We start from the raw sequence: 11311 nt of genomic DNA, 5'->3' as shown, positions 1-11311 counted from the left end.
TCTCTCAGGTCAGCTGACCAGCTGCTCCTGATAGTACCTAAAGCTAGGCTTAAGCTCAGAGGTGAACGAGCGTTTGCCGTTGCAGCTCCAAAACTGTGGAATGGATTGCCGCTGCATATTAGACAGGCCTCCTCACTGTCACATTTTAAATCTCTTCTTAAAACCCACCTCTTCTCTCTGGCTTTTGACACCATGTAGCGTGTTGCATCTTGTGTGAGCAGTGCACTTTAATTTATTCTATTTATTTTTATTTGTTTTTATCTTATTTTTATTTGATTTTATCTTATTTTATTACTTTTATCCTATTGTGTCCTTCATCGTTTTATTGTGTTCTGTTGTGCTATTTATTGTGTTTTTTATCTTGCTGTGCAGCACTTTGGAAACCTTGTGTTTGTTAAAATCGTGCTCTATAAATAGATTGGATTGGATTGGATTAACTAAACTACTATTTACAGAGTAAATACAAGGTGTAATAATCATAAAGATAAAAATAATAATGAAATGAGCGGTGTGATAAATTGGCAACAGTGGGAGAGAATATGTTATGGCTATACACTATGACTATACAGCTAATGATGCTATGTATACGAATCAGATTTGATGATTAAATATTGCTATATTTCAACATCAACCCAGTCATGAGCAGGGGGTTAAGACCGGCCTACTGTGAGTTGCGCTGCAGCCGGAGACCCTCGGCTGAAACCCAGGTGGCTGTGGTTGCTGCTGTAACCCTGGAGACGCGGGATCTAGGTGGATTCTCCTGGATGCCGTGTCAAGTTATCACGGTGATGGATTCTGCTGGTGTCTCAGCGGTTCAGCTATAGTGGAGTTTGCCAGGAGACTTTCTGTCTCGAGCACTCTTGTTTTCTGGTAGACTTCTCTGCAGGCGGTCATGGGCAGATGTGTTATCTGCTGGCGTCTCGTTGATGCGAAAAAAACTCTAATGCACTTCACTTTGGCTGGATAACTTGAGAGGAGACTGGTGTTGACCAGATGACTGTAAAACTGTCAAAAATCTTCAAAAAGTAAAACTTGAATTTCTGTTGTTTTGCTTCAGTTGGTCTTGACGTGGCTTATAAAAATAGAAGATTGCGCATGTAGACAAAAGACGTGGCAAAGAAATAATAAAGGATGCGGACAAAACGATCAAGTGCAAAAATGGCTAAGAGCTGTGGCTAAACTCAGTTAACCAAATTGACCACCAGAGGAAGGCAGATTTTTATCAGCTTGTTTTACAAGGAGATGGGGATGAGGTGACGTAGTAACGATGATCTTAGCACCGGCCACTGATAGACCTACGTTAGCCAGGTAGAAAAAGTTTCACTCAGAGTGCAGACAGAAAAACTTCTTTGTTAAGTTTCAAATAACAGACAGCGAGGCTCGGCAGCCTCCAGCACGCATAGCAAGTGGGTATTACTTTGAGTAAGTTTGTAGGTCTGGGACGTTCAATAAAGCACAAGCACTTTCATTCACAATTTTAACCGCAAGTGACATATTACTGCCTTACAAAGTTGTGTGGCAGATGTATTCATTTCTGCAGCTTAAAGTAACAGAGCGCTTAAACTCTCAAGGAAACGTTTTTGTTTAGCTTCTACTCTTTCACCTCTCAGATGCAGCCACTACTATAGCAGCAGTCCAGGGATTTGTAGTTCAACCCCCCACTGCCTCCAATTCCCAGCAGAACAAACCATCACTTGTTTCTTCCCGAAGGTGCGGATGCTATCAAGCTGCACTGCCAGTTGAGTCATTTACAGAGGGCTGGCAGCCAACACACAGACAGCTCTCTCTCTCTCTCTCTCTCTCTCCCTGTCTCCTGCTGTTCGTCTTGCCTCTCCCCTTCCCATCATTCTCTCTTGTTCATCCCCCTCCTTCTCCCCCTCTCTCACCCCAAGTCCTCTCTCACTCAGCTCTCCTCTCTCCCTCCCTCCAGCTCAATTTCACTCTCATCAAGTATCTCCCTCTATCCCTCTCTATCTCTCTCTTCCCTGTTACTTTCTACCCTGTCTCTCTCTCGCTCTCATTTATCATTCTCCCACTTCAGAAGCTCTGACACACACACATACAGTCACACACGCCCTCTGTAGCCTATGCAGCTACAGCAGCCAGCCAGCCAGTTGGTTCATTCATCATTCATTTTGTGTGAGTGAGCAACTCGTACATCGGGCAGGACCGTGTCTTGTGTTTGACGACTGTACTAGTAAACCTTCAGAAGAGGAACAAAAAGAAGCTAAAGACAAAGTGGTGAACTGAGCAGTGGTTAGTATTGCATGGCAGCAGTGTGGCGGCAGCATGACTCTTTACCTTAGCAAACAGCAGAGTTGCTTTGCGGACCTGGATGGAAGGGGGGAATGCCGGGAAGTGCCATGTTCCTTCAGCTGGCATCAGCAGCAGCCTAGCAATCACCACCCCCATCACCCATGTCTGCGGTACCATTATGGATCCGTCCCTGGCGGCGCCACCCTTCCCCGAAAGGGGGGTCGGATGGCGAACTGGCATTTGGACTGCATGTCCTCCCGGACCTTCAGCCGCTTGGTGGAAGTAAGAGCCAAGGGGGGGAGCTGTGACCTGTGGCCCTCTGAGTGTGGCTGTGTCCAGAGCTGGCAGGAACCTTATCAGGTAAAACTTTCATGCTGTTGGACAAATCTGGACTCTCTTTCTGAATTAAGGTAAATTATGATGTTGGAGATTTTGTTACTGCGCTTTTTGATGAAGGAAACAAATTCATCCCTTTGTTGAATGGCAGTAAGGACTTCTATCATTGACGGAGAGCCTTCCTTTTCTCAGCAGCTTGAGAAAATTTCATTTAAATCCTTCTAATCCTACTGTAAGGATCTGCTAACCTGAGGTTTGTCCATCCTGAAAAAACGGAATGCTCTTCTTCCATATGAATTGATTCTATATGAATTACAAATAGTGCGTGTTTGTGTAAATTTTAGTGTGAGTTCAGTCCAGTGTACTTTGGTTTCCTCTTGAGGGGGTTCTGATGCCGGACCTCCCTGTTCAGGCTTGTTAAGAAGCTATGGAAATGTTTTATTGGCGTGATCCCAGTGAACCCCAGTGATGGTCTCATACTGTCTGTTGTCCTCCTTTAATATCCAAGTGAGGCTTCTACAGTATACAGTTGCTGTAGGTCATATCATATCTGGAAATCAATTATGAAAGCTTTTTTGTGTGTTGGTGTTGTCCTTCAGAAGTGGTGACTTATAGGATTGTATCTGTGTTAATGACATTATACTGTCAAGAGGCTGTAAAGGTGTTAAAGTTTTATTACTCACATCTGCATCTCCATTGAAGTCATAAGTCAAAATTGCTAAGGTTTCCTTTTGTGAAAGAGACTTAAAAGTGTAGCTCTTATCTTGAGCTGATATTTTGTTTCACATCATTGAGTCTAGAGAAACTGAGGGTGTGAACAATAAAATAAAAACATCACATGACATAGGACGCAAGTATAACCAAATCGGGTTACTGTTTGGAGCAACTCAGAAAGCCATATCAAAATATGTCAGTCTAAGACTTAAACATGGAGTGCATTAGTCACAAAACCCGCAATGTTAAGATATGCAGCATGAACAGCCTTCCATCAGCCCTACTGTGCTATGTGTGCTACACATGAGAAGCTACACTGTGAACAGAAGAACAAGGAAAAGCATCTACAAATCAAAGCACAAGGTTCAAAAGGTGCTTTCCGATACTTGGTACTCAAATGTAGTTGTTTGTGTTTATTATGCACACGCCCAATAGTTTCTAAATATAGAAAATACTGATGTGATAGCACTGTTGAAATAGATTTCAAGGGGTACCGGGTCAACTGGGTCTGCCATGCATTCATCTAATCAGAAATCAGAGCAGTGAACCAGGCCTGTAATCTGTATCTCCTCACCAGAGCAGAATTATTTGTTGAGAAGACAGAGACACAAGATTTTCAAGTGCAGAGAAAAATATGGGTGTGGCAAGAAATCCAAGCATTGTTCTGGGATGTTTTCCCAGGAGCCATTTGATGATTTGCTCAGTGGGCTGCTATTGGCTAGGTTTTCTTCTTGAAATATTGTATTAAATGAGCAAACTTCTGTTTTGCTTTGTCTCTTGCTGCTTGACAACAGGCGACAGTGATTATACTTGTTAGGAAAAACCTCATGGAATCTTTCCTGCTGCAAAGTAAGTGACATATCTAAGATCATAGGGAATAAATGGAAGGAGAATTCAGCAGTTAGCAATATAAAATGTGGTGTACAAAAACTCTTAATGTTTATCACCATTAACAACATAGAAGCCAAACAAACAGACTGTGATATACAAGTACTGTACATCTCCTCAAAACTTTATCGTGTCCAAACATTGCCCAGATGTGTAAAAATGATAAAGGACATGTAGCCTAAACACATGTTTTTTTTTTTAATTTTTTAGGGTTTACTGTTGTACAATCGGAGTGTACAGCTCTAAAGACAGAGTGCTCCTTTTAAGAACCTTCTGTGTATGTTAGTGAGATATTTGCTGTACATGTCAAAATGACTAAAAGATGTAAAACATCTGGTGGGTATTCCAGAAAGCAGGTTTAGTGAAAACTTTGAGTTTCTTAACCCTTAAATTACGGTTTTCCCATTCCAGAAACTGAGATCACTTTACTTCTGAGTCAGTTACAACATATTCTGTGAAGCTAACCTGCTTGCTGGCAGGTTTTCTTCAACAAACCCTGCGTTGCTGTCTGTCTGTGCCCCTCCTAAGCTTCTGACAGGTGCATCTTTTCATCATTCATACTTTCTGTATCAAAGCGCAGATCGGAGCAGATTCATTTAAAGAAATTCATGTAGAGAGAAGATTGAAATCCTGATTGCAGTTTTATGTCTACAGAGTGTCAGTGTTTTAATCTAAGTTCAGGATGAAGCCTCCATGTGTAGCTTAATGTTTGAATATCATCGCTGTCCGCTGATTGATTGATTACAAAAGAGATAATATTAGTAAAGACAGGTCTTGAGTAACTAACTAATGTCTGTCAGATTGTCAATCATTTCCTCTGCAATGTAACATTTATTTTACGTTCATCACTGTAAGTAAAAAGAAAATATGTGTGAAGCTTTAGACACAGACTGATCAATGAAGAAACATTGCTTATGTTCTGATCGGTCGCACTGAACAGTCCCATCATAGCTGTCATATCACATTGTAGATGATGTTGTATTTCTGAATGAGGATGACAGTAACGCAGCTGAAAATAGGCTAGGTAACATTTAAAAACTGAACTAAATGTAGGCTAGTTTAAGCATTTCTGTCACTGTATATTTTTTATTTAAAATATGTTGAAATATAGTCATTGAATGTTGCTGAGCAAAGTTTTTATACTTTATTTTTTATAGCCAATTTATATACTGTATACAAAACTAATATACTGCAAAAGAAAATCATAACTGTGGATTTAATTGCTGTGATTTTGTTTGTGCAACCATAGCACGAGTGAAATTGCCCCAGGCAAGGCCAGTGGGGGGTAATGGGAGGTCATCCATCATTTAGCTGAGGGAAATGCCAAGCAGGGAAATTGCAAGGGGGAGCAGCAGTTAGCATTATCTGTTCTTTTGCTATTTCCATGCCTTTGTGATATGGAGCTGGACAATGGGAATAAGATGGAACACAGGTACATAAGATAGGAGATAGAGGGAAAATACCTAAATTCTAAAAGAAGACATATTTCGTAGTCTGCAGTAGTAGTGATAAACTCTAAAGACACATTTCTAAGTTTTGAAATGGAAGTTTAATATCAGAATCACTTTTTCTTGTCACCAGTCACATGCAAAATTGGTTGGTCTTGGACTTCCAATATGAACATAGTTTCAGTCACATTTTATGTTTCATCATTCCTCTAGCCTGGCTTATCTGTCCATTGCCATCACACTCTTCCATCTTCTTCCCCTCACCCTTACCGTACTCCTAAAGCATCCACATCTCACATTGTGTTGTTGACTATTTTTAAATGAGATACCAGTGAATTATTGATACAGTCCTGTTTTCATGAACCACTATACATAGAGGTGCCGCTGAATTATTGAGCAAAACTCAACACGAGCACAAGACTGCTGAAGAAATACAAGCAACTCGCTCTATAAACATATCAACTATCTGATGCTGCATCGTGGCTCTCTGCAGCTTTTCATCATAGGAATAAAGGGTTTATATCTTTCTGGTCATCCAGTTAGAGCTTTGCTATGTTTCGGCTGATGAATGTGTCACCTATGTTCTCTTCAACGCAATAGTAGAGTTTATAAGTAAAGGCAAAATACACAATATTGTAGCATCGTGGGTTCAAATAGAAAACAGTCCATCCACATATTTATTTTAGTCTTTGTATGAGAAAGTAGCCATGCAGGAGAGCATCTGGTCTGAAACGATCAGACAGTTGCCCCGGTTGATAAAACACTGCATTGAGCCTACATTGTTTGACTATTGAACTGTGAATGTTCTTATTTTTTTCTGTACTGGGAGGAATTTAAGTAGTAATTCAATATTATTAGGTCAGAATATTATCACTGGCATAGTTTATAGGTACCATATCATGCACAGTTTTGCCATGCTGCTGGAATAATGGCTTTATGTGCTACTGGAGGCAATTGATCACGTGGCAATGTGTGCATATATGTGGATATATGTGGATATATAGTGGCAGCAGTATCCAGCTGCAAAGAAGTGAAAATATATGGATATGGATAAATGAATTTTATTATTTTTTTCATTTCTTCTTTTTTTAAAAATAAATTTTAGTTAAGATTAAATAACTTAATGTGACTGTGTTTTACTTCTCAGAGCTATGCTGTAGTATACTAAAGGCTAACCCTCTTCACTGCGGTACAGCTCAAAGAGTTAGCATGCCTTTCCATGCTGTGAACCTGTGCCACTGCCGCGGACTCAACAGGCAATGGTCCGCAGAGAGCATCCAGTGACAGAAATAAGAGTAATGGCAGAACCTCCTGACCTATAATCAGATTATTTGAGCTTCCTGCTCTCCAGCATAATAGAGAGAAATTTGCTGTCCATCTGTAACAGCTGTAAGTGGCTTTATTTCTGAGAAGAATTACAGCATCACAGAGGAGTAATCTACAAGTGGATGTATATGATATTTGGCTTTTAACAAACATTTGTGGTGCTAACATGACATTATTATGATTATTTTAAATGTTGACTGTAAATCTCAACATTTAAAATGAAGTGCACATGCTGCCATATTGTGCTATTTTAAGTCAGAACTGAGTTCATTTTTGATGCGCTGTCTGCTCTCTCTAAGATCTCCTATGAAATCATTAGAGTTTGTGTATAGCAAACAAAGGCGTCTTAATCCCTCTCATCATTCCTCTCACAGACACTTTTTTCCTGCAGACATTTTCTGGCTTTGCCTTCCTGCACAGCCGGCCAACTCTAATGTTTCTCAATTTGTTAAATGCACTGAGTCACTCAGTCTTGCTGTTGTTGTCTGAATCTGTGATCAGACATGCACGCAGTTCAGACTCGCTTATTTGAATGAGCCATATTCATTTAATAATTCACATGAGTAGAAATGCTTTGGCATTAAGATGGGAGATGCTATAGATTAATGGCCTCAACACACAAACCAAGGAACATTAGTGTTAAATGTCCAGTTTATATGGTGGGTACAATTACTGCATTAAATACATACTGTCTTCTTTGAAAAGGTCAAATATCTTTAAATTGCTTTGTTCTTCAGCTTCACATATCACATATCCAATTCTGTATGTGATTTTCTTCAATTCTATTCTTCTATTTTAATCTTAAAATGATGGTTTTCATTGTTTTCATGGGGTTGAGAATTGAGCAGGAAGTTAACTTGGATGAAAGCAGACCTTAAACAAAACAGGGAAAAAGATCACAGAGGGAAATTCACTCTGTCTTCTACACATTCACTAAAAATCCCAGTGGGCCATCAGGTTTTTCCTGTTCCTGTCTGTCTCTTTACCAGCAGTCTGTGTCATTCGGGGTGCAGGCCGATCCCAATGGAAAAGTCCAGGGCTGAATTCCTTTCCCAGTCCCACTGTGTAGTCTCCACTGTTGGAAAGCCTTACCAACGTCACCCTTCCCTCATAATAACACAGTTTTTCAGTTTTTGTTCCTCTGTCCTTCTCTTCTTCGACAGTTCTTTGGCCATCTCTCCTTCTTGACAGTGCAGTTGTGTTGTGGAGTTTACACTGTAGTCACACCGCTGGTAGACGTTCCTGCATGCACTCACATTAACATCACCACCAGTATCTAATCTGCCCTCCAAATCAATCCTGTTCAAAACTCCAGACTGTCTGGCGACATTGGAGGGGAAGATCGCTCCTTCTCCTTCCCCTGGTAATCATTAATTTGGCACTATCTGTTCAGATATCAGATTTACCATCTCCTGCTTCCGCTGCCCATCTCCCCTCCTCTTCTTTACTTTTCTCCTTCTTCTTTCCCTTTGCACAAGCTCGAAACTGTTGCTGATTGGCTAGAATACTATTGTGTTGCTCAATTAGAGCCACTTTTTCTGTTTCCCATTTCCAGCTCCAGGGTTGTGTAGGTACACACAATGATTAAAAGTATATTGGATTAGAATCACTTTGATAGATAATGATGATAATACTCATTAATTTTAAATCAAATCAAACTTTATTTTGAAAAAGAGGAAATTATTTTGATCAGAGGTGCATACAGGGGTGATTATAGATAAGACAGAAAATCCATAAAATGAATGAAAAAAATAAAATCCATAAAATGAACCACACAAGAGAAATGCCATATTGGCCTTCACTGTGCCTAAACATTTCACAGTTCATTCAGTTCATTGTATCACAATGTTATAACCAGTGACCAGTGTTTAGTGGACCCAGAAGCAGAACACAGACAGGTGAGCAAGTTAACTGGATTTATTGTAAAGGAAGGTAGCAACACACATGAATGATCTGGCAATGAGTGACAGAGGAACTGCAGAGCTGATGAGGAGGTGCACTGGCTGATGCAATCAGCAGGAGGAAAAGCAGCAGAGTGGAGCAGGTGAGGAGCAGAGACCTGTAAACCTGTAGCTTTGACCAGGACAATAACATAAATACATAGAGTTGGTTTGTACACCTGTCCACAGCAGCTCTAAATGTGCACATCTTCTCAAGCACAAGAAGAAACTGATAAATTGGATTCTGTTCATAGAAATGAGCGTCCACATGGTGCACCTGTGTGGCTGAGTCATCAACCAAGGGTCTTACACTTATTTATCAACCAGACAGTCCCGTTGAGTATTTTACCCAAGCAGCTGGCTAACATAAATGTAGCTGAGTCTCATGTCTGATGACCAAGCGAGAAAACCACCTCATCGTCAGCATCATGTCAGTGAGATACACAGCAGGTACACAGCTTGTAGGGCACTCTGAGATGTCACAGTAGCAGGGATGAACATCTGTGTGTGTGCATACAGTGCAATAATTCTTCTACCTCATGGTATCACCACATGTAAAATATGTATACTTATAATGATGCCCTCATCTTTCACACACAATATGATATACTACTTATTTATTATTCTAATTGTGCACAGAAGAATGATCAGGTCTTTTTTCTTCTTCTTCTTCTTCTTATTCAGGTCTCTTCTTCTGTTGTGGCCAAAACATTTGCGAGTTCCTCTCTCGGGATTCTTGCCTTTAACAATCTGCTCATTTTCTACAGGCGATTGGGAGGAAGCATTTTGCGTATTCTATGTACTGTGTGCTGTGTGTTATGACAGCAATATTATAACCTGACCGGAGGTCGAACTTCCAATATACAGTACAGACTAGAGAGCACTGCAGTGGTGCAGTGAAAGCTGTTAAAATAGGTTTTAAAATGTCTTTCAAATGTGAACATTTAGGTTTTCCAGGCCATCGTGGCACATTTCAACATAAACTGCAGTGTGTGAACTGTGTCACTTTGCTCAGCTGTGTCTTTCCTATCAGTGAGGTGTCATAATTTCATATCCGCACAAAAACTTACTACATCCACTTGTTTTCTACACATGTTCTCACCCCTCTCTCCTGAAAAACCCATTCAGCTATAATAACTCCGTCAGAGTGCTGTGCATGACAAGGGAGTGTTTATGGTGCCATCCAGCAAATGGAAGTCTGTTAAATTGTTGATGATACAGAGATCCACAAGCTTGCCCCCGGGATACATTTATGGAAAGTAGGACAGTGGTGGGCACAAGCGTCTCTATTACTAAAACCTAAGTCTCATCCTTTCCTTCCCCTTCTCTCCCTGTCTCTCTTACAGGCCAGCCCTGCCCCAATAATTGTCAACACAGACACTTTGGAGTCAGTTCCTTATGTGAGTCTCAACTTTTGTGTCTTTTATTACTGCACCTATTAGCCTTTTTCAGTAGAAGATCAATACCTGCAGCAGATTAAAGGGGCACATTAAAAAAAAAAAAAGAATCAGTCCTTTCTTCTCTACAATTGAGTTGGAGGTGAGATAGTGTGTATGATGTATTAGTTAAACATTTTGATTGTGTAACTTATCTTAGTAAAACAAGTAAGGTCACAGTGTTGAATTACTGATGTTTATCATGAATAAAAAAACAGCACAAGACTTTCTAAAGACCTTCATCTTCATCAAAACAAATAACTGAAACCATTGTGCAACACAGAAGCTGAATTAATAACAAAGTCTTCCCAAACAGGGAGTGGAATCCAAGATGTGATATATATTTTTCATGAGGAAATTGTCACTATTGATGGTTGTGTTAACAATTAACAGAAGAAGTGAGGACAGGAGAGCATCAGCTTCAACCACTGTTTTTTTCTTCGTTCATATGATAGAGATTTATCCATAAACTGAAGAGTGAAGATTTTATCATATAGTAACATCAAACAAACTGACTTTATTCTCTTATGCACTGTTCCTGGTTCACTGCTGTTGCTAATTTAGTCTTTCTTACTTCCACATACCTTCCATATGAAGTTCTGATAATAGAGTCTGATGCTACTCAAAAATGGTGTTCATCTGGGAATATAATATGCACATGCCTTATGCATATGCATAATAATGGAAGTGATCACTGGTTATTAATCATCTGAATGAAATATAGGATGAAACCAACTCCTCTATAGCTAATCTTCATGTTGCAAAAATAATGTTAAGCATCTCAAATTGTTTCCCTTGAGATGGGGCATATTTAACACAGAAAGCACAAGTGGCCCTGGAACACAACTGTCACCCTCAATTTAAGTATGTGGAGTTGGCCTTAGAGTTGCTTAACATTATCCTCTGTAAATATATTTCAGTAGACAGTAATTATCCAGCAGCACTGGCGTGTTTGAAGGATTAAAAA

At 40.0% G+C, this 11311-nt stretch overlaps 1 protein-coding gene across 1 annotated transcript in view; it reads left to right on the top strand.

Annotated features, from left to right (window-relative positions):
* LOC111654035 (discs, large homolog 2 (Drosophila)) overlaps positions 1 to 11311 on the top strand; it is a 135421-nt gene that overhangs the window by 68848 nt on the left and 55262 nt on the right. Inside the window, exon 4 of the mRNA XM_087173557.1 lies at positions 10255 to 10308. Within this exon, the coding sequence (XP_087029683.1) occupies positions 10255 to 10308 (54 nt within the window). The remainder of the gene's footprint in view (positions 1 to 10254; positions 10309 to 11311) is intronic.

Source organism: Seriola lalandi, unplaced genomic scaffold (assembly GCF_002814215.2).
Source record: "Seriola lalandi dorsalis isolate HSWRI2012SDOR001 ecotype SW California unplaced genomic scaffold, Sedor1 jcf7180002054256, whole genome shotgun sequence".
NCBI classification, from domain to species: domain Eukaryota; kingdom Metazoa; phylum Chordata; class Actinopteri; order Carangiformes; family Carangidae; genus Seriola; species Seriola lalandi.
Note: the sequence above shows the minus strand (reverse complement) of the source record. Positions and strands in the feature narration are given on the sequence as shown.